A 24,589-nucleotide genomic window follows, 5' to 3' on the forward strand; every position below is an offset into this window, starting at 1 on the left:
CTTATACTTTATGTTTCTTCCTTAAGGATATGATTTCTCTCTCATTCAGTTTGAATCAATGTGTACCATGGAAACAATGTAATTACAAGACTGGCAAACTGCCTTCTGTGGGGGGTGGGGGGAGGGAAGTAAGATTAGGGGGAAAATTGTAAAACTCAAAATAAATAAAATCTTTAAAATAAAATAAAATGAGGGGGTAGAAAAAAACCTAAAAACTATTGTTTCACATTTAAATAACCTGTCTTTTTCTAATATTCACTATGATCATTGATTAGGCAATTGCTCCCCAAATACCATACTATCTCTCACTGGTAGAGAAACTGCTTTCTCAATGCAGGGGGGAACTCCAGCAAAGTCCTAGAGACATTCTCAGGCTTTTCCCTTTTTCATTGTTATTCTATTTTTTTTTAATTTTTTTTTCATTCTGTTATTTTCTTTACAATTTGTTTGAAAATAAATTTATGTTAAGCAAATCCAGTTAAGATCATGAAAATAGTGGTCCAAAAGGAGCCCATTTTCCCACAGACTCTCCCCTAGTAAATATATAAAAAAGGGCACCTTAGCAACATCAAGAAAATGGAAGAAAAAAAATTAGATGTAAATTTGTATATCTAGCCAAGGACTGTTGTATACACATACACACAAAACCAAAAGCACTTACATTTAGACAGACACATGCCTAACTATAACATGGGCAGAACATAGCAGATGCTATTTTAAATAATTTTATTACCATATTTTCCCATGTATAAGAAGCTCCTATGTATAAGACACATCTTAATTTGGGGGCCTAAAATTTGAAAAAAAATATTACATAGTTACTGAACTCAAGTTTATTCATCATGAAATTCAAGCTTTCAGGCATCTTTTGGGTAAGTCTGGTGCATGGACACATACTCAGTCCATTCCATTTCATGAACCTGAAGCACCATTTCTATCCTCCTTTGAGATCAGTCACTTCTTGTTCAGTTGGAGGAGACCAAACCAACCTTCAGCAGTACGATTTCCATTCACTTTTGCAAACTGAATCATTTGAATTTGAATTCAGCATTGTATGAAAATCTTTTCTGAGCCATTTCTGGGTAGAACATGGCAAAAACACAATCTAATATATCAGTAACAAATGCAAAACAATGAGCGCAAAGACAACAAGCTCAAAAAAGTGGGAAATGTAAGTAAAAACAATCTACAACCACTGTATAAGATGTTCCCACAGTTTTTAGACCCCGAATTTTTTGAAAAAGGGTGTGTCATATATGGGGAAATACAGTAATTCTCATTTTTCCATTACTGTCTCTATCTCCTTTCCCCTATCCCCTCCCAGAAAGTCATTCTTCCTAAAAAATAATTTTTAAGAGAAATAATAAATTCAACAAAACCAGTCATCACTACAACAAAATCTGATATAATACAAAATGCTATGTAACCATGTACCCATTCCTTCCCCATTTCTGCAAAGGAGCAGAGAGAGGTGTCTTCCCTCTTCTTTAGAGCTAAACTATTTCTTTTTTTTTTGTTTTTGTTTGCAAGGCAAATGGGGTTAAGTGGCTTGCCCAAGGCCACACAGCTAGGTAATTATTAAGTGTCTGAGACCGGATTTGAACCCAGGTACTCCTGACTCCAGGGCCAGTGCTTTATCCACTATGCAACCTAGCTGCCCCTAAACTATTTCTTTATACTTTATATAGTTTGACTTTTTGTAGTCACTTTTATCATTGTTGTAATCATTATGTATATTATTTCTTGCCTCTATTCATTATGTTCATTGCTTCTTGCAGTATAGTATATTCTATTACATTCATATACCACAGTTTATTTAACTATTCCTCAGTTGATAGGAATTCACTTTATTTCCGGTGTAAACATGTTTTTTTTTTTAACTCAAGAATATGAAACATAATGATTAAGATCTTTATTGCAATATCCATGATAACATTTTATGAATTGAGTTACAATATAATTGTAATAGAACTATAAGTCGCACTTCAAGCATTTCATTTTTCCATCTCTTCAATTACAACAGGAAGAAAAATGTTGGTATTCTTTCAGTCTGTTTTTTTCCTCAGTGGTCTAAAATAAGAGGAATCGGCATCCTGTAACAGAGATAATTACATCAATCAAAAGTAATCATTCCATATTTTCCTTACTTCTGTCAGTGAAGGCCAAACTGCTTTATTGCTGTCGCTGGGATGTTTGGAAGAGATATAAAACTTAAGATGACCTTTTTTAAAAAAAATTTTCTATCTGTGGTTTATGTGTACATATGTTCTGATGGAAATATGTTGAGGTGGGGAGGAAAAGGAATTAAATGAATACATTGTAGTGAAATGAAAAAAAAAACAAAAAACTTAAGACCAACAAATAAAGCTTTGTAAATATTTCATTAAGTTAAAGTCAAACCCTTAGGCATACACTCCAATGAATATGCTCCACATTATTTAACAAAAAAAAATCTAACTTTTCTTGTAACAGCTCTCAATCAAGGTACAAATCTATCTCAGGGCACCCAGATAAAGATAACAAGAATCAATAGTATTACATTAACAGCACTGTCTCTAGAGGTTTCCTTCCTGCACATGGGAAAGGAACCGGCAAGGTTTTTGCAACCTGATTATAATGAAACATACTTTTATAAACCTCAAACTAAAGGTTTGTAAGATTCTTGGGGAAACTGGATAAAGTCTCAAATTAGAATGATAAGCACACTCAAAATCCCAGACTTCATACAAAATGTTAATCCCCTGATGATTTATTGTGACATTGTAATCTAACCAGTTATGCTATCAACTGTATTGTATTAAGAAGAGTAGTGTAGTTAACATCTGCTCATCCCACTTTTAAAAACTGTTTTTTTCATTTCTGGACAAGAACATTATCTACTTATGACTTGCCAGAGCAAATGTAACTTTTTACATGGTAGATATATCTGACAAAGTGCAGATTAGTTTGTAATTTTTTGATTTTAAAGTTAATTTTTATAATTAAAAACTTACCTAGATAAATAAATTAATGAATGAATAAATAAATTCCTAAGAGACAGAGTATGTAAGCTAACAGAAACAATATGGGCTGTGTTTTTACATCCCCTCCCTCATTCAAGATAAAAATAGTCAAGATCACTGTATATAGATAGGGTAGATTCTTTCAACCCTAAGGGATGGAATTCAAGAGAAAGACAAAATTTAAAGCAATATCTTTTTAGCCTTTACTTTTATCTAGTTATAAGCTATGCTAACAGTCTCTTGTCAATTCATTTATCAAGTAACCTACTCTGTTAAGAGCTACTAATAGAAAGAAAAAAAAGAAATCCTCACTTTTGAATAGCTCACAATTTAATAGGTCACTATCATAGCTGTTCTTCTCTGGAAACTGTACAATGTATTAATCTCCTTCCTCCAATGGGGTGCAAAGAAGTGAATACAATACTCAGAGTGCGGTCTGACTGGGCAGAGTCCAGTGGGACTATTCCCCTCCCTAATCCTGGACATCTCATCTCTCTTAATGCAGGCTAAGATTTTATTAACTATCATAATGCACTGGCTCAAACTGAGCTTGCAGGCCATATCACATCCATATCCCTCCCAGATAAACTTATGTCTCTATCTCTCCCATTTTGTACTTGTAAAGTTGGTTTTTTAAAATCCTAACTGTAAAACATTACTCTTTTTAGTAGATTCAACCAATGTTCTAGCCTGCCAAAATCATTTACACCAAGAACTTTATCTTCTTTTATTTCAAAACCCCTTAAAATCCCTTTACTTCTCTGCCCTGTACTCCAATCTTTATTATTAGCCCTTCTCCTCACTGTCATTTGACCCTCCTTTCTCCAGTCTTCTACCTATTACTTCCCTATGACATATAAATATGCCCAAGCATCTCCCTTCCTTACAGTCTTTATTAGACCATGTTACCCCCTCAAACTTTTGTTCCTCCTTTTCTTAGTCAAACTCCTAGAAAAAGCCTCTAGTATTGTCTCTATTTCCTCTCCTCTCACTTAGTAACTCTATTTTCTCTCCTCTCCTCTTAATGAACTTCTCAATTTTTGTAATCTGGCTTCTGACCATATCACTCAACTGAAATTACTCCTTCCAGTTACCGATGATCCTTTTTTTCCCCTAGAACATTTTTAAATTCTGAATTTAAATACCCCCAAAAGAGTATTTCCATACACACTGTTGAATATAAAAAGAAGATTCTATATGAAAGATTCAATATATTAATCTCCATTTCAAGCCATCTGAATTTTTTAAAAAGTAAATAATAAATTCACCAGTGATTTTTTTGGGGGGGTTTTTCCAAGGCAGTGGGATTAAGTGGCTTGCCCAAGGCCACACAGCTAGGTAATTAGTAAATGTCTGAGGCCAGATTTGAACTCAGGTACTCCTGACTCCAGAGTCAGTACTCTATCCACTTCACCACCTAGCTGCCCCCCCACCAGTGATTTTTAAAGGCCAAATCTGATGGTCTTCCATATGTCCTAATTCTTCTTGATTTCTGAAGCTTTTTTATATAGCTGAGGTTGCTCTCTTCTCTTGATTTTCACGACCCTATTCCCTCCTCATTCTCCCTCCATGTGAATGACCACTACTTTAACATCCCTGTTACAGTCTGTATCTAAGAATGTGTCTGTCTTTGTTCTCTCCTCTCTCTGTTCTTTTTTTTGCCTAGCTGCTTTACCAGATCGAATGAGTTAAATTATCATCTCACTGCAGATGACTCATATATTTATATACCCAGACCTGACATCTCTCCTGACTGCCAAGTCCACATCACCAACTGCTTATTGGACACCTCAAGCTGAACCATCTCAAATCTCTAAAAATGAATAAAAATGTGACACTTTCCTTTAAAAGTAGTCTTAGGAGTGAAAAGAATTCCTAAATGAGCTAAAGCTAGTGAGAAAAAGTTGAGAACAATAAAAGGAGAGCTTGGAGGAAGTATGAGAGTGGGAATAAAGACTTTTTCACTATACTGGGGAAAAGAAGGGATGACTCTACTGTTTTGGTGGAAACGAATTGAGGAAGGCATTGTTATTCAACTATCATTTGCTTCTGTTTCTTCTGCTAATGATCTCTGAACTGGAAAAAGATAGAACAAAATTGCTTATAAGGAGATGAAACCCAAGGGAAGTCAGAAGATGCTAGGAGAGCCTAAGACACCAAGCCAGGATGATCCTAGAGTACTGAAAGAACAGGTAGATATGATTGCTGACCCACTGACAGCAGATCAACATTTAGATGTATATATATATAAATGCACACATTATGTGTGGAAATACATATTCACCATATATTTTACATACATGTGTGACTATATAGTTTTCCTTATATCACTTAACCTTTCTTCCATTTTTTTTGTATTATATCTTTTAAAACTATCAAATGGTCAATGTGTTTACCTTCTGTACAACCACAAAAATTGCTCTAGGTAATGTCTCAGTTTCTTTCACCTCAGAATCATTTCTCCTTACATCTTCAGAAGAAAGGCTCCCACTGCCTCCTATCCTGACTTACCCATGATAATAAAAACTAATCTTGTTGTTTGGTCCTTTTCATTGTGTATGACTTTTCTTGGCAAAGATATGAGTGTGGTTTACCCTTTCCTATTCCAGTTCATTTTACAAATGAGGAAACTGAGGCAAACACGTTAAGTGACTTGCCCAGGGTCACACAGCTAGTAAGAGTCTGAGGTCAGATTCTGAACCCAGGAAGATGAGTTTTCCTGACTCCAGGTCACCTGGCTGGCCCAATAATAGCTAAATAGTCAACATTTAAATAAGGTCTTAAGTCTTGCAAAGCAGTTATCCCACACTCTCCTCAATAAAACCCTGGGAGGGAGGTATTATTATATCTCATTTCATAGTTGAGGAAATTGAGTCCCCTACTCAGGATTAGTAAATGTATGAGGCTGGATTTGAACTCAGATCTTCCTGACCCTAGGTCCTAGCTGCCTCGGTGAAATTTTAGGCCAGAGGCCATTACTTAATACTCCCCTGAATCCTTTGAAATCTTTCCTCCAAAACTCTGGGATGTTTATCAGACTGTGCCCCACTTTCCTTTCTTGATCACAAATGCAAATATGGAATGGTCATTTTCTATCATGGTTTCCAGGGATTTTCACTCCAGTAACCAGTTCCTCATTGTTGCTGAGAATCAGATTAATAAGAAGACTCCTGGGGCAGCTAGGTGGCGCAGTGAATAAAGCACCGGCCCTAGAGTCAGGAGTACCTGGGTTCAAATCCGGTCTCAGACGCTTAATAATTACCTAGCTGTGTGGCCTTGGGCAAGCCACTTAACTCCATTTTGTCTTGCAAAAACCTAATAAAATAAAATAATAAGAAGACTCCTTTTACAGGTTTCTCTGCTTTTTGAAGCAGAGAATGGTCATTAAAGCACGATAATGCTATGCTTGAAGTAGAAAACTAATTCTCTATTTCGATTATACTAATCCTTCCTGCCAGACTTTCCAAAAGCACTTCACTTAGCTCTTTCTGTCTAGGAGGTCTTTAGGATATTTCAGTATCTTTGTTTCCATTTTTAGCTCTTCTCCCTTCCCAAACTCAACTGTTATCTCCCCCTCCCCAAACCCAATGCTTTTCTGAACTTCTATATTAATGTTAAGGGTACTATCTTTCTCTCACTCATAGTTAATCATTTGACAAATTTTATCTTTTCTCTACTTGCAAGGATCTGCTGATTTCCTGCTTCAAGTCTCTCTCCCACTCCAATTGCATAGCAGCCAAAGTGATTTTCTCTTATTCATTAAATTTTTTTTTTAGTTTTTGCAAGGTTAAGTGGCTTGCCCAAAGCTACACAACTAGGTAATTATTAAGCGTCTGAGGCTGGATTTGAACTCAGGTACTCCTGACTCCAGGGTTGGTGCTCTATCCACTGCACCACCTAGCCACCCCCTAGCTGCCCCCTTATTCATTAACTTTTTTTTTAAGTTTTTGCAAGGCAAACGGGGTTAAGTGGCTTGCCCAAGGCCACACAGCTAGGTAATTATTAAGTGTCTGAGGCTGGATTTGAACCTAGGTACTCCTGACTCCAGGGCCAGTGCTTTATCCACTATGCCACCTAGCTGCCCCTATTCATTAACTTTCAATGGCTCCCTATTACTTCTGGAATCTTCTGTAAATTCCTCTGTTTAGCATATAAAGCACTTTACATCTTAGCCCCTCCCTACATTTCTATTATACTTTCACATTACTCCCCTCTACACATTCCATAGTCCATTCAAACACAACTAATTACTATCCCTCATACATGATGCTCTACCTCCCAACTCCAACCTTTTGCACCAGTCTTCTCTTTCTCACTGCCCTCCTTCCTTACCCTGCCACCCCTTCTCTCTACTTCCTAGAATTCCTGGTTTTCTTCAAGTCTAAATTCCAATGAAGTTTTTGCATGAAACATTTTTTTGGTCCCTCCAGATATGAACTGTCCATCTAAGGGATGCAAGGTCTGTTTGCTTTTTTTCTTTGTATCCCTAGTTAGCTCAGTTTGGTAGATAGCAGTTATTTAATAAATGCAAATTAATTGATTCTTCCATTAACTGATTCACCTAATATCTCTCTAATTTATCATCATTGTTGTTATTTAGTTATATCTAATCCTTCATGACCCTATTTGAGATTTGTTTGGTAAAGTTACTGAATGGTTTTCTATTTTCTTCTCCAGCTCATTTTATAGATGAGAAACTGAGGCAAACAGGGTCAAGTGACAAGCTCAAGGTCATACAGTCAGTAAATATCTGAGCCCAGATTTGAAATCAGGAAGATGAATCTTCCTGATTCCAAGTCCAGTGCTCTATCTACTAGACTACCTAGTATATCTTTTTATTACCAGATCTGAGTTTAAATATTGACTCTGCTACTTATTACCTGTATGGCCTTGGATAAATAAATCTCTGGGCTTCTCCCTTGACTGAAAAACGAGGGAGTTAACACGAGGTTATGATCAGCCTAGATACAAAGAACCCTGTATCTAACACTTTGGTACAAACTTGTGATATTAGTGTTTTCCACTATGAATTTTATGAATAGGTTAAGTGATTTGTCTTATGTTATGCAAATAAGACTCACACAAAACCACTGCTAAAATCTCAAATAATACAATACTGTAGAGGGGGAAAAAAAAGCATTTGAGTCAAGAAGCCTTGAGTTTTGGTCTCTATTCGACTATTCTACAATTCTATGTTTCTAAGTGAGATCTAAGAAAAGCTAGTCCACAGATGACTGAGAATATCTGCAAAAGTATCAACATGGTCTATCAGTCAATAACTATTTATTAAATGCTTACTGTGTGGCATTGTCTATTAGCATGGAAAAGTCTAATTTAGGGGTGACACAGTGGATAGAGCACCGGCCCTGGAGTCAGAAGGACCTGAGTTCAAATCTGACCTCAGACACTTAATAATTACCTAGCTGTGTGGCCTCAGGCAAGTCACTTAATCTCACTGCCTTGTAAGAAACAAACAAACAAAAAAAAAAAACAAGAAAATTCTTATTTATACCATCATAATTTTTCTTAACCTCATCATGTTATTTCCTATGCTACTCTAATAATAGCTGGCATTTGCAAACTTCTTATATTATAAAGTACTTTATATACTTAGGAGTATTTCATCTTATCCTCACAGTAGTTCTGTGAAACACAAGAATCAGTCCCATTTTATAGATGAGGAAACAAATTCAAAGAGTTTATGTGACTTAAACTCTAACCCGTAGCACAGTATCTGGGGCACAAAAGTCATTAAATAAATGCTTATTGACCGACTGACTCATCCATAATCACACAGCTAGTTATTTAGGGGTCGACCTCTTAAAAATCTAGGCCAGGGGCAGCTAGGTGGTGCAGTGGATAGAGCACTGGCCCTGGAGTCAGGAATACCTGAGTTCAAATCCGGCCTCAGACACTTAATAATTACCTAGATGCGTGGCCTCGGGCAAGCCACTTAACCCCATTGCCTTTCAAAAAAAAAAAATCTAAGCCAAGATGTCATCATAAGATTTAAGAGATAGAAGATCTCTTAAAAATCTAAGTCAAGATGTCATCATAAGAGTTAGAGGTAGAAGACCTCTAAGCCAACTCCATCACTTGAAAGATGTGGATGCAGAGTTGTAACGAGAGGAAACTGATGTGCTTAGTAAGGACTCACAGTTTCTAATTTAACCCAGGTCAACTGACTCCAGATGTACTAGGGGAAGGAACAAGAGGGAAGATAGCAGAAAACAGTGATGGGTAAATTGAGCAATAAATTGAGTAACTCCTCTTCCCATTTTTAATATCATAAACTCAAACACTAAATTTTACAGATGGAAGAGAACTTAAAGACCATCCCTCTCATTTTAAATGTGTCGAAACTGAAAAAAAGTCAATTGGACAACATTTAGACAAAATTAATGCATCAATATTATACAATAGGGAGCACAGAGAAAAAGCATTCACTTGGGAATTAGCTTCACTTTGTGTGGAGGCCATAATGTCTATCAAGTTTATAATGAGTCAAAAAGAAAAGGATGTAAAGATACTTTATTACTTTCTAGCATACTCTACTCAAATTACCTGAACAATATCAGAATGTATTATAACTAGACCTAATAATTCAGCCAATCACCCATTTATATAGCATGATTCCTATGAAACGACTGACCTTTATAACATCATACTACCTAATGATCTTTTTTTTTTAGTTTTTGCAAGGCAATGGGGTTAAGTGGCTTGCCCGAGGCCACGCAACTAGGTAATTATTAAGTGTCTGAGGCCGGATTTGAACTCAGGTACTCCTGACTCCAGGGCCAGTGCTCTATCTACTGCACCACCTAGCCACCATGACCTAATGATCTTTCAGCTGTGCTTTGCTGACAATGATTCCTATTGGAACTCCTGCCCTGAGACCATTCTATCCTGATGGGTGAGAGGTCACTATATCGAGCCAGCCTAGACACCTGGCTAAGCTTTATCTGGTCACCTCCCTGCTGCACACATACCCACCACCTCACCCCCAACATCTGTATCCTGCATTTTCTCCCCCTCTTCTAGGAACAGAAAGAGCATATCAATTGCTCTGTAGCTCCACACCATCCTTGTGATCTTCCAGTTAGAGAACTCGACCCCAACACTCCCCTACATCTCTGGTCTCTCCCGTTAGAACATTCCTAGCCCTTGACATAGTGTTTGTGCTAAACAAATGTTTTGTAATGTGTTCATTAAAGAACCCAATTAATATTAGGCAGGAAATGACTATATAACCAATGTTGTGTTGATTTTTAAAAAGGTATATATATATATATATATATATATATATATATATATATATATATATGTATGTATGTATATATATATATTCATATAAATATACTTACAAAGAATACATACAAATACATGTGTATGCATTTATGAGCATACACAATTCAATGATAACCTGTGATTTCATTATTTTGGGATATTTCAATAAGGAAATTTGTTGTACCAATCTAATCAATCATAAATAATTGTCTATGACACCAGGAAGTTAAATTACTTGTTTAGGTCACCAAGTAAGTATATAACAGACTCAGGACTTGAATTCAGAAGACAGACAGGTGGATGGATAGATAGATAGATAGATATGAAAAAAATAAAACTTGAGAGCCAAGAAATTCTTTGTATTTTGCAAAACTAGAGAAAAAAAACAAAAATCCATACCAGTCCATTCTTAAAATTTTCAATTCTTCTGTGTCCCAACTTGCTTGTGATCCACCAGGCCCAAGTTGGGGCATACTGCCAGATATAGCAAACTGACAAATATGGTTGTTCAGCAATCCAGACTTCTTTTAGATCATTGGCCATGGCGACTAGCATCAACCGAACACAGCGACTAGTTTTCATCTTATACTCCTGACTTCCTGTGTTCTCTAGTTTCTAGAAAATTGAAAAAATTCCAGTGCAGTAAACAGTCCAGTCATCCAAGACTGATTATTTATTAGGTTCTATATAACACAGGCTATTTATTTTCTCAATCATATATCATCAATTTGCCCAGCCTGGGAAAGAAGACCGTAACAGGACAAACTGAAATGGTAACAGTTCAATTGGAAGCTCACACTCTAACAAAGTGCTCCTGCATTAGAAATACATTTAAATGTTGATTTTAATGTGTTCATCTTCAACAGAGCATAAAAAATAATTAATGTTTGGGAATAATTAAAATTAAATTTCTGGGGAAACACTAGCTTAATCCAAACAAGTTAAAGGACTTTCTTGAAACTTAACAGATAGCTACCTCAAATGCCCATAAGTTAAGTTTTCATAAATTAAGAAACTTTTATCTCACTATGGGTAGAGCATTGACCTGAATACAGGCTACCTTAGGTGGGGGTTGGGAAAGCAAGAAAAAAAGTTCATAGAAAAAAAGAGTTTCCTTTGGTTTATTTTAATAATTGAGCTCAAAGTTAATTAATTGATTAGTTTTCAGTCCTATTATTGAATGAGGAGAGAGATCAGATTCTACCTTTTGATTGCCTTACAACTCAGGAGAGATAAAGAAATGATAAAGAGAATACCAGTTGGAAGTGGCATCTCTAATTCTGGTTAGATTGAAAATATTGGGTTGGAATCATAAAATATTCAAAAACACATTGAACCCATGATGATACCTAGAATTTACATTTTCCCAAATACAAAAATTCTTACCTTTGAGACTTCTTCAGTAAAGGCATTGTGTACAATGTTTGACTGTACAGGGCCAGGACAAATGTTGGTAATTGATATCTCTGGATGCATCACAAGTTCACATCGGAGGCTATTGAAGAAACCCTAAAAGACCACCCCCCAAAAAGGTTTTTGTTATTAAACATAACCATAAGAATTAGCTTTCTTTAATCATATATGAATTAGGATCTGATCATATTTTTAAACCATAATCTGTTCTTTAGACAGTAAGATGTAATAAAGTTTCATCTTTTAAAAAATAACATAGGGCCATTTTGTTAAAATTTGGGGCATATTGTGCCTCTTGTGAATAAATGTAGGGATTTCTTTAACAATACTCCAATGAAGTAAGTTTAGAACAGACTTCCAGGAACAAGTAGCTCATGAGATGGGTCCCTTTCATTTTCAGAAGGCTCGAACTTTTAAGAAGTCCTAAGTCCTTATATGTTTTACCTAATAGTCCTGGTACTACTTCCTGGAGATAAGCAGAATAAGTCTAATTCTCTTTCACATAATAGCCTTTCAAATAATTGAATAAATCAATAAGTTCTTATTAAGCACTTAATAATCATACATGATGATTAATTAATAGTGTCTAATAGCTAGGCACTAGGATACAAAGATGAAAATGAGACAGTGACTGTCCTAAAGGCATATACAATCAATAATAGCTAGGAGAAGCAACACCTACAAATACAAGTATATGCAAAATAGATGCAAGATGGTGGGAGAAGAAGACAGAAATAGCTGGGGGAATCAGGAAGGGTCTCATGTAGAAAATGGAGCTTGGAATCTTCAACAGAGATAACAGGAAACCATTGGGGTTTACTGAAGAAGAAAGTGACATGGTGCTTTAGGAAATTCATTTTGGAATCTTTGTGGAGAATGGTTGGGAAATGTTGGCTTAATAACAATGAACAGTTAAGCATAATGTCAAGTTTGTAAGCCTGCAAGAATGGAAGATGATGGTGTTGGTGTCCTTAACAGAAACAGGGAAGATTGGAAGAGGGGTGGGTTTGTTATGCTGTGTGAGTTTTGATATGTTTCAGTTCAAAATGTTCAATAGATGGTGTGGGACTAGAGTCAGATAGCTGGGAATCTGGACATCTCCTTCATAGAAATTACTGAACCTGTCAAACAATGAGATCACCGAAGAACAGAAAAGACAGTGATCATGTCCTCCTCTACACAGTCTCTCCTCCAAACTAAATATTTCTGGTTGCTTCAAATTATTCTTATACAATTATAAATCTGCTTATCACACTGGTCTGGACACTCCTCAGCTTGTCAATGTTGCTCTGAACTTCAGGTCCACCCATGTGTCATGTACTCATTCAGTCAGAGAATAGCTCAGGAACCCATCATGATAGAAGGAAGACTTGCAGTGAATTTTAATGGCCACATAGAACTCCAGTTAAAAATTCTAGACTCCTTTTTTCTTAAACTATGGTACTGCAACATCGACTTTGTATCAAGGAGAAAAACAAGAGAAGGAAATAATTGCTCAACACAAACGACATTGTGGCAAGAGGGACTCCTCTACTTCCCTTCCTCAATTAGCAGATAATATTTAGCTTAAGCAAATGGTTCATTAAGGTTTTGTTTTTAAAAAGTTCAAATGATAGTTTACTTAATTCAATTTATAATTAAAATCAAAATAGCTCTAAAGACAATGCATTTGAGGGGACAGCTAGGTGGTGCAGTGGATAGAGTACCAGCCCTGGAGTCAGGAGTACCCGAGTTCTAATCCGGCCTCAGACACTTAATAATTACCTAGCCATGTGGCCTTGGGCAAGCCACTTAACCCCATTGCCTTGCAAAAACCTTAAAAAAAAAGAAAGAAAAAAAGATAATGCATTTGATAGCAAAACTGAGTGGACTGAGCAGAGGATGTTCTCCTCTCTGTACTGCCTCTCACAGTCCTACTCCAAATCCATCATCTATTATGAAATGTCTCATCAAGAATCTTTAAAACATTAGAGACAATGGATAGGTCAATGGATAGCCCCAATTGATAGGTCAAAAGACCTATCTGTCTCATTCTCTGCAGTATATTTACAGTTTAACAAGTTGTGACCAAATCATTTAGTTAGTCCATGGAGCCTGCAAGGAGGTGAGGGGGCAAGGAATTGCTTGGCACATTTGAAGGAAAGCACCATAATTAAATAGCAAGACTTCCATATAGGATAGTACCATGATATCTGCTCAAATATTCTTCTATTATCTCCTTAAAGGCATAAATGCTAACTTTGGAGTTTGACTTCTGGAGGGGATTCAAATTTTGCCTTTGCCACCTGTAAGGCCTTAAGCAAATCATTTTCTGGATCTTCATTTTCTTACCTATATAATGAAGCAGTTGTACTAAATGACCTCTAAGATTCTGACCAGCTCTATCTCAGTGATCTTAAGGGGTCGTCATCTACTGTCTCTATAATCCATTATTTTTAGAGCTATTTTGCTTTCAATAGGATTATAAATTGAATTAAGTAAACTATCATTTGAATTTTTTTAAAAACTAAAAACCTGGATGAACCATTTGCTTAAGCTAAATATTATCTGCTAAATGAGGAAGGGAAGTAGGAGAGTCTCTTCTGCTACAATGGAGAGTTCACTTTTATAGTTATATTCAAGTAAACATATATATATATATATAATTTATATGCATATATAGTTTTAAAGTTAGTTATACACATGGAATGTCTATTTGCAATCATAAGAAGGATGGCATCTTGTTCTGATGGCACTCCTGATCTCAGTATGAATCAAGGTAAGAATACATTTGAAGTGGTTTCTCCTTATCCATCAGTTGACAGGGTTAGATAATATGGTTTCTTCTAAATCTAAGTCCTGGGATCCTAGGATCTGTGAGTGTCTTTCTTAAAGACTAAGGGAGGTAGACAGGTGATATATTTCTTTCCATTCCTGCCATTCTTCCTTTCTTGTTAACTTTTTTTTTTTAGGTTTTTGCAAGGCAATGGGATTAAATGACTTGCTCAAGACCACACATATGGTAATTATTAAGTGTCTGAGGGGCAGATTTGAACTCAGGTACTCCTGACTCCAGGGCAGGTGCTCTATCCACTGTACCACCTAGCCGCCCCCTACTCTCGTTAACTTTTAATTTAGCTATCTTATGTCTTCAGGGAAGCAGGTGGCACAATGCTGAGCATGGAGGCAGGAAGCTCATTTTCCTAAATTCAAATCTGACCTTGGACACTTACTATCTGGATGACCTTGGGTGAGTCACTTAACTTTGCTTCAGTTTTTTCACCTATATAATGAGCTAGAGAAGGAAATGGTAAATCCCTAAAGTATCTCTGCTAAGAAAACCCCAAATGGGGTCAAGAAGAGTCAAGCATGATTGAAAAAAAATGACTGAACAACATACCAGTTATAACTGGCCCAGAGTCACTGGTTCCTAAGATGTATTTTTTTTTTTTTTTTAGTTTTTGCTAGGCAATGGGGTTAAGTGGCTTGCCCAAGGTCACACGGCTAGGTAATTATTAAGTGTCTGAGGTCGGATTTGAACTCAGGTACTCCTGACTCCAGGGCCAGTGCTCTATCCACTGTGCCACCTAGCCACCCCCCAAGATGTATTCTTGCTAGGATGGTGGCAAGATGTAACATACATTTAATATTAATTCTGTACCAAGTCCTGATAGGGGCAGGAATGTACACTTCCTCTTTTCTGCACCAGCTGTTCCCCACCTCACCTCTATAACCTTATGATGCTGTTACTTGGGTGAGATTCTCTTGTCACCCACCCTCTTTTCTTTATACCAACACCTCATCCCCAATCCCTATTCTCTGTCCTCTGTCTGCCCTTAATGTAGTTTTAACTGCATAATTACAACTGGAGCCTAGTGATGAGTTGCTAATGCTATAGGCTGGCTAAAAGCATCATCTATGGATGGGAATCCTCTTTCTACTTATCCTAGTAATCACTTTTTATATAAAGACTTTGATGCCGACAAAGGGAAGGTGACAGTCTTAGGATAGGCCAAGTGGATTGAGCCGGAAGTCCAACTCTAGAATTATACTTCTCTGTCTTGTGGTATATCAGAAAGCAAGTCACAACCTCCCTTAGAAATGATGAATTAATTATTCTTCACCTGAATTGCTGAACATGCCTAAACACAAGTTTCTACTTAATCAGCATACATTCACACCTCAAGCCCCTCAACTATGACTTTTAGTCCCATTAATATATTGTAACTGTTCCCTTGAGGGGCACCAGTGACCCATTATTTTTCTGTCTCAATCCTCCTGAACCACTTTGAGCATATGTTTCTCTTACTTAACCTTTCTCAAATAATATTCTTCTTAGCTTCTCTGACATTACTATCATCTGGTGCTTTCTCTACCTGTCTTTGCTCTCTTTCTTGGTTCTCCTTCACTCTTGTTTTTGGTCATTGTCCTTATCTGGCCCCAGGCCTAAGTGTGTATGTCCCTTTTTTAAAAAACCCTCTCCATGGGTGACTCTTCATTCCTATGCAAATGACTACCAAGTCTATATAATCATTCCACATCTCTCCATTTAGTTCCACTGCAGTATCACCTTGGTTATCTCAATCGAAAGTCATTTCTCTAATTCTTTTCACACTTTACCTCTCCCAAAATCGAAGTCCAGCTAATATGCCACCTCCTCTATAGTCTTCCCTAATCCTTTTTCTAACTAAAGTGAGCTTGCTATTCCCTCATCTTCTGTCTCCACACCTTTGTATAGGTTATTCCCTATTCCTGGAATATGCTAATGCCTTACTTCTACCTCTTAAAATTCCTAATTTTTTTCAAAGGCCAGCTCAAGTCCTCTCTGCTGCCTGATCTTTCAAGTGACTAAGTAACTAGTGCTTCTCATCACTCCAAAATTGCCTTATTTTGTACATGTATTTAAACTCTCTCTGTGTGTGTGTGTGTGTGTGTGTGTGTTTGTATACTGTCCATCATGGTAGACTAATAAGATTTTTGAAGGCACCAATCATTTTCTTTGATACACAGAAGATAATGAATATAGTCTTCTTGATTGACTGACTGATCTTCCTCGTTCCATTTTGTTTGAGATTTTTGTCTAGATTTCTCCTTAGGATCAAAGCATCTAGAGCTGGAGGGGACATTGGAGACATTCTTTTGTTTTTCAGATAAGAAGTTCGGGTCCAGAGAAGTAACATGATGTGTACATGGATTAGTCTTTAATGTCTGATTCCATGTCAGGGTTCTCTTTGCCCCATTAATATTCTATCATGTACTATACATACTTATATGCTGATTATATCTCTGATATTTGACTTTTGAGGATAAAGACTGATGTTTTTCATCTTTCTATCTCCAGTATCTAACCAGGATCATGTTCCTTTTAGATATTCAATAAATTATTGTTGAATTCAATGGAAATTTAACCTTATTACCACCTCAAAACTTGCTTGCTGCCCCTCAAAGTAGTGATATCACAGATATATAACTTGTTACTTTCTTTTAAAAAATTATAATTTATCATTTATAAGTGAATCTATATATACACATCTACATATAGATCTATATAATATATAGTTATAAATGTTATAAAATGTCAGACCTGCGATTAAATTTTTTATAAAGACATTAACTACAGTTATAGAACTATCTTTTCCAAACCACCAGTCTGAACATGTTTCATGGAGTCACTGGCTGGCAGGGAGAGGAAACTGAGGCCCAGAATCCTGGGGAATGAAATGTTACCTATCAGTGAAAACCAACTTACATGAAGAGCATGTTTGCTAGCAGCATATCCTGATGCAAGAGGGGCAGCTGCCAGACCCAATATACTGGACACAGTAACAATCTTCCCTTGCTTTCTTTCAATCATGTGAGGCAAAACACATTTCGTTAAGGAGATAGTACCCAGAAAGTTAAGCTCCATTATCGCTTTATAAACATCCAGGTTTGTATCCTCGAACAATGAACGTTGACTCCTTCCACCATTGTTTACCAGTATATCAATCTTGGGTAGAAAAATAAAAATTAAAAAAAAAAAAGGCAAAGAGAATATGTTATTAATTGGAATGATTTTTCATTAGAAGATTACTGAAACATTAGATAAGGCATTGCTGTTCTAGCCAAACTCCCCACCCCCCCCAAAAAAATCAGTGATCAACTGAGAAATAGAAACAGAGAGATAAAATCATTATTACAAACTACTGATTCCATCTATAGATCACTTAACTAGGTAACAAACTAGATCAAGTGATGAGGATCTGCGTTCCAACTCAGTCTCTGACCCCTACTAGCTCTGCAACCCTATATCTTTCAGCATCAGTTTCTTCAAATATAAAATTGGAATGCTGACAGTAGTAACCACCTCTCAAAGTGGTTCTAAGGATAAGATCTATAAAGTTCATTGCAAATCTATAAATGATAGCCATTATTATTATTATTGTTATTACTATTAAACCCTTCTGATGGGCAGCTAGATGGCATAATAGAGCTCTGGCCCTGGAGTCAGGAGGACCTGAGTTCAAATCTGACCTCAGATACTTAATAATTACCTAGCTATGTGACCATAAGTCATTGCCTTGCCAAAAACAAAAATCTGAAATAACCAAACCCTTCTGAATTAAAGGATCATTGTTCTAAAACTGACATAGGCATAATCAATAAATGAACTAATTTTAATTTTTCATAGAAATAATTTATTTATTCTGTATGTGTTTCAGCACACTTTTTATAAATAAAGCATACCAAGGCAAGAATGAGTCAAATCTTATCTATATATATATATTTTTTAAGGATTTTGCAAGGCAAATGGGGTTAAGTGGCTTGCCCAAGGCCACACAGCTAGGTAATTATTAAGTGTTTAAAACAGGATTTGAACCCAGGTACTCCTGACTCCAGGGCCAGTGCTTTATCCACTGCACCACCTAGCTGCCCCCATCTATATACTTTAGACTCAATTCTTTTTACAGTTAAAAAAAAAATTTGCTGGCTTATAAACCACTCCTTGGATGATGTCTCACCTATTTATCTTCCCCTTATCGTGCATTTTTGGCCTAGGGCATTTTCTTTACAACATTATTCCAATGTCTAATTATGTAATACTCAATTTCTGCAATATAAAGTTAACATTTTCATTCATATTTTAGAATCAAAGGATTCTGAAATATGCTGAAATGAATACTAACCTAGTGGTCCTCCCTTGTATGCTGCAGCTACTTTTATGTATATAATATTTTACTTTTTCCCCAATTACATGTTAAAACAATTTTTAACATATTTTTTTGAAGTTTTGCAGTTCTAAATTCTATACCTTCCACTCTCCCTTTCTTTTCCCTGAGATGGTAAGCAATCCAAAATAATTTATACATACACAATCATGTAAAATATTTCCATATTAGTCATTCTGTACAAGAAGACTCAAATTTTAAAAAAAGAATGAATGAAAATAAAATATAGCATGCTTCCTTCAGTCTATAGTTAGACAATATAATTTTTTTTTCTCTGAAGGCAGATAGCAGTTGCAGTAACTTTTTTTTTTTGGGCAAGGTAAATGGGGTTAAGTGGCTTGCCCAAGGCCACACGGCTAGGTAATTATCAAGTGTCTGAGACAGCATTTGAACCCAGGTAACTCCTGACTCCAGGGCCGGTGCTTTATCCACTACGCCACCTAGCCGCCCCCTGCAGTAACTTTTTAAGAAAGACAATGTCAACTCAAAATAATACTTACTTGACCAAAATGTTGAAGCACTTTTTTTGTTGCAACTTCATGAGAACCTCTGTCAGTCAAATCAAGGGGTAAAACTAGGATGTCTTTTTCTTTCAAGTTGCTAATCTCTAAATGAAGAGTTTGAAACAGGGACATGAGTGCCAGCTCACTGCTCCAGCACATTCCCATTTGTATGAAACACAACTCCCATCTCACCCCTAAGAAGATGCACTTCACTAGGGTACAGATTTCCACCATTTTCTGAAATAGGTTTTAGATATGTACAACTTGGGATACCAGAACAACCACTTTTTTAGGAAGATATCTTGGTTGGATTAGCAAAAAATGGGCTATACACTTCTACAGCCAGAAGTCTAGAAGCAGGAGCAGAAGGGATCCCACTGAACTCTAGACTCTATTAGTCTGAAGAAGGATAAAATCAGATTTAGGACAACCCTTGGGAAGTACAAAAAAGACTTATTTTCTATCTGTGTTTAATATTAGCAATTTGTCAAAAATCAATTGTTCAGTAAATGTACTTTATAGAGGCATTTTTTTAGGAATTATGTCCAAATAAAACAATTTCTTAAAAAAAGGTATTAACATCAGAAGACCCAGATAGGCTCAAAGAGCAATATATTTGAAGGTAAATAGGGAACAAACATAATTTGAAGCATACATGTGTCTGATTGCTATCTGTTAAGATCTGTCATTCCCTTCAATGTACTCTTCATGCACATTTCAACAGAAGAGAACAATGAGAACTTACTAGTGGAAACAAGAAAGCTTGAAAGTTCTGAAAGAGACTGAGAGGCCTAATAGGAATTTAAACATAAGGTTAAGTGCTTGGTGATCTCAATTTCTTATAGACTCACTTTTTCTGATTTGGCTTCTTTCCCTATTAATACCTTATAGAGAAAACCAGGAATTACAGTAGCCAGGAAAGATAAGCAATAAAGAAAAATAAGAGGTGGCTATAAAGGCATCCTTTGATCCTTCCTCAGCATTAACTTGGCAACTGCAGAGATAAACACATTAATTAAACAAAGTCAAGAAGGAATTTCAGAAGGAAAACAACAGGATTCTTTTCTGTCTTATTAACAACGCAAGACTATTTTTTGCAGATGAAAAAGAAACTTGAAAGAATCCAAAATTCTCAGGGGTTTGAATTTCAAATAATAAATATTAACTAGGATGCTTGAGACTTCTTCTAAATTACATGCAAAATACGAAAAAAAAATTGAGCCTGACTACCATATTTATGATACCACCTTAAGTGTTATTAGTATTATTGTTGTTGTCATTGATGTTATTATTACCTATCCTTTCCACTACCTCTTTATTTTATAAAGCAAGAGTTCTAGAAGGGGAAAATGTCTAAGAAAGAACCAGTGGGAATGGTATGGGAGTTCTGAACAAAGAGGAATGAGATATATCTGGGGGTGAGGAAAGGGAAGAATCAAGAAAGCTTTCATGCAAATGTACACAATATAATGCAGGAACTGATAATGATGTCAACAAGATAATATCATAGAATGGTAAGGAGAGTCATTCTGGCTAGAACACAAGGCATTTGGGTAGGTGAGGGGTTGGATGAGATGGCAGAAAGGTAGACATTTGGGTCCAAGCACTCAAATCTGGTACAAAGGAAACCCCCCACACCTCCCCCAAAATTCTACCAATTCTCTTAACTATTTTTCAGTTTTGAGTTTAACTAAAATAAAGTATACCCACAAGTTACTTACCAAGGCATTTATTTTTCACCCTTTCTAGTTCATTTGCTTTTCTTGATGACAGTACAAGGGATGCTCCCAATTTAGACAACTGGTACACAAGCTCCTCGCCAATTCCACTTGAGGCTCCTGTCACCCATACCACCATATCAGATAACTCCCATTCTATGCAAAGGAGAATGGGGGGGGGATATTGATTATCCTGACATGAAAATTAATATAAAAATCATATTCCTCCCTCCCCAAAATAACTTTGATACAAAGCACAAGGATACCACCTGCAAGGAAAACATGAAAATAAAATCTTCAAAAAAATCTTAGAATATTTTTGATAACCTCTAAGAGAGTAGTTTTGGTGGACAGCTTTTTCTAGTTTAGTTGTAGAAACAAGACAGAAATGGGATGGTAATATCAGGGTATGGTAAAGTCAAATGAAGATTTTTTTATTTAAAATAAGGAAGACCTAGGTACAATTATATGTAAAGGAGAAGTCAACAGAGTGAAGAGATTGGATAATAGTAGGGTCTAATTCCCAGAAAAGGAGTGGGATCAAGGGCACAAGAAGAGGCTTTGGTCTTTGCAAGAAAGGTCACATCTTTGTCATAGAGACTAGAGCAAAAGAAGAGAGAATGAAGGATCAGTTGAGGATTTTAAGGTGTAGGATGATGAAGGGTGACTTCTATTTTCTTGATAAAGTAGGAAATAGGATCCTTTGCTGAGAGGGACTGGGGAGAAGGTGATTTAAAAAGAAACTTAAAGAGAAACAGGAAGTCTTTTTTTTTTAATTAAATTTTTTTGTTAAGATCTGTAATAACATGTAAGGAGTTGAAAATCAATTGGGGAAAATAAAAAGACTGCTATACAGAAGTCAGGGTCCAGCAAAGATTAGAAAACAAATTTGTAAACCAGTAGGCATCAATGTGTGGCTCACTCACACAGCATTCTGGAGCAGAAATGTGTCAGGGATTGGGGGAGGTAACCCAAACTTGGGTTATAGTAAAGCATGGTAGAATAATGAGGAAAGGGATGGAAGACTAGTAGACTGCATATAGCTGAACTGGTTAACTAGAGTCGATGCCAGTACTATATGCTTCAACTCAAAGTGGTAGGGAATGATCCACAATCTGAAGAATTCCTGCACTTGGAGCTGGAGGAGCTTAGGTACAAGCCAAGGTCCTAATAGGGAGAGTTCTGGGGTTCTAGACTCTGGTCTGGGTCAGAGTCCTGAAAGTCAAAGTTCTGGTATCTGTAAGGGAGGTACTAAAGAAGGGGGAGGAGGAAGGTCCTGAGTCGGGTCTGATCCAGAAAAGAGAGCTCTGTGTAATGAAGAAGTGAAGGATTTTTGGCCATGAGTTAGAACAGGATTGCAACATGTTCCAGGACTGTGGAGGTGGGAATGGGAGGCTTCCAAATCCACTCCCTAGAGTGCCAGAGAATCCCCTCACACTGTGTCAATAGAAAACAGTTCCAGATCCCTCATGGTAACTCTCCCGGGGCAGCAGTACTCTTAACCCCTCCTGGGGAAGTTTAGTTCATTATTTCTCACCTCCTGATGCCTCCTGTGTCAAGGACTTATACCTGGCATGCAAAGAAAGAGGTTGATACCCAATATTACAAATTTAGTCTGAACAAGGCAAAGTACCAGGAGGCCTTATCACCTCCCTGGATCGGAGAACAATGCTTCTATTGATATTTGCTCTGCCCTAAGTATTTCAGAAAGCTCTTGAGAATTAACTGCAATACATGTTGCAAAGCATTTTGTATCATTCAAGATATAAATAGAAATTAGGAGAAGTAAAATGTTGTCAGTTCAATCAGATAAAAATATGGGCTCATTCCCTCCCAATTGCCCAATCTACCTTTCCCCAACATTTAAAATAGAATGAATCAAACTGAGCAAGTGAAAGTTCTAATCTTATTGATAGACGGTCACATCCAAGGAAGAAGCTCATATTTTGGCCTCCACTGTTTTTCCTAATGTTTCTAAGGTTGCATAAGCAAAGTAACAGTTAATAGCGTAGTAACTTAAAGGGGCTTTCAAAAATGCTCAACCATCTGCTGCCATAAAATCCAACTTCTCTATTAAAATTTAAAGACCGTTGGAATGATCCCCCCCCTTTTTCTCTATTTTTAAATGGTATGGAGGGAAAGAGGATGAATTGAGGAGCCGGAGATCCTTGGTTCAAATATCACCTGTTTCCTGAGGTTTGGGGCCACCAAACCTGGGATCCTCACACTGGGTGAGTGGAGCGCTTTGCAGAACCTCCATGGATGGTCTAAATGCTACAGAAACCGGTCTTTTCTGTGCACTTTGCAAAGAGGATCCTTGCACAACCGCAGGCGTGAGGCAGCTGCAATGCCATCATCTGGCCGGGGCTTACAAAACGTAACCGCCTAGGCACCCTGGGGCAACAAGGAGGGGGCCCCGGGGAGCGGGGGGGGGGGGGCGGGAAGCGGCCATCCGGGGAGCGGGGGGGGGGGGGGCGGGAAGCGGCCATCCGGGCATCCCGGGGTCGAAGCTAAGCCTGCGGCTGGGGAAGAGGCTCCCCACCACGGATTCTCCCCCCCCCTGGCCTTTGCAGGAGGCGGGTGCCCAGGGGCAGCGAGCCCCGTCCGGCCAGGTGCCCACGCCCCGCTTCGGGCCGAGCCCGGGGGGCGCGGCTCCTCACCTGGCCGGCGCCCCTGCCACTCGGCCCACAGCAGAGTCAGGTCGCCGTCCGCGCGCGCGAAGCGGACCAGCTGCAGCCCCACGTACAGCAGCGCGCAGGCCAGCAGCAGGGCCCACAGGAGCTCCCAGCTCATGCTCGCCGCGGCCGCGGGGCCTCCGAGGAAGCCTCCCCCGGGCCGCCGCCTCGTTCCTCCGGCTCCTCCCGGCCCCGGCGGCCGCGCTGCGCGAGGTTCGGCCGGCCTGGCTGGGCGGCCCGCGCCCCTCCCCGCCGGGGCCGCCTTCTAAATACGGGCTCTCCCGGAGCCCCGCCCCGCCCCGCCCCGCGAGGACCGGAAGGGCTCCAGCCGAGGCCCGCCCCTCTGGGCAGAATCCCGGAAGGGAAAGGTGACCCGGCCCCAACGCGGCGAAGGGGAGCGAGCCAATCACGTGGAAGGAGCTTCTCTGGTGGCCAATCCGCTGCGCGCGCGGCCCGGGGCGGCCCAGCCAGCGTGCCGGGCCCAGGACGCTGGCTGGCGTAATGAACGCGAAGCGGGGCGCCGTGGCGGGGGGCACTGCCCTGGGAATCGGGAAGAGGCGCCGGCCGGCGGGCTCCGGCGCTGACCCCGGCACGTCGCCTCACCCGCTTTGCCTCAGTTTCCACTCCAAGAAACGCCAAACGGGGTCACCGAGAGCAGGTAGAGCTCGTGGACCCCGCCCAGCCGGGCCCAGAAAGGAGCCAGTAGATTCCGTGTGTGCCAGCCCTCGGAACTGGTCCCTAGGAAAGGACAAACTCATCTCCAGGATTTGGCCGCAGCAAAGAGCCAAACTGAGTTGGGCTAAT

The 24,589-nt window shown here is 38.4% G+C and overlaps 2 protein-coding genes across 3 annotated transcripts in view; one reads left to right on the top strand and one right to left on the bottom strand.

Moving 5' to 3' along the window:
* LOC141522466 (pecanex-like protein 4) overlaps nt 1-24,589 on the top strand; it is a 165,986-nt gene that overhangs the window by 45,440 nt on the left and 95,957 nt on the right. The window lies entirely within an intron of this gene.
* On the bottom strand, nt 1,898-23,974 carry LOC141522463 (dehydrogenase/reductase SDR family member 7-like). Of its 2 annotated transcripts, none has more exons than XM_074235933.1 (7): nt 23,771-23,974; nt 21,114-21,266; nt 19,390-19,496; nt 17,431-17,670; nt 11,676-11,798; nt 10,689-10,904; nt 1,898-2,093 (listed from the first exon to the last, which is right to left on the bottom strand). In XM_074235933.1, the coding sequence occupies exons 1-7, from the start codon at nt 23,901-23,903 to the stop codon at nt 2,046-2,048; spliced, it is 1,020 nt and encodes a 339-aa protein (XP_074092034.1). In that variant the 5' UTR covers nt 23,904-23,974; the 3' UTR covers nt 1,898-2,045. The 2 variants fall into 2 exon arrangements, with proteins under 2 accessions (XP_074092034.1, XP_074092035.1); XM_074235934.1 differs by lacking the exon at nt 23,771-23,974 and adding an exon at nt 23,295-23,417.

This window comes from Macrotis lagotis, chromosome 4 (genome assembly GCF_037893015.1).
Source record: "Macrotis lagotis isolate mMagLag1 chromosome 4, bilby.v1.9.chrom.fasta, whole genome shotgun sequence".
Lineage (NCBI taxonomy): Eukaryota > Metazoa > Chordata > Mammalia > Peramelemorphia > Peramelidae > Macrotis > Macrotis lagotis.

Coding starts and splice junctions, on each gene's coding strand:
- LOC141522463 (XM_074235933.1), bottom strand. CDS start 23,903: ATGAGCTGGGAGCTCCTGTGGGCCCTGCTGCTGGCCTGCGCGCTGCTG. Junction 10,905..11,675: donor TTACTGAAGAAGTCTCAAAG/GTAAGAATTTTT, acceptor TCAATTTTCTAG/AAACTAGAGAACACAGGAAG. Junction 2,094..10,688: donor AAAATTTTAAGAATGGACTG/GTATGGATTTTT, acceptor TCTCTGTTACAG/GATGCCGATTCCTCTTATTT.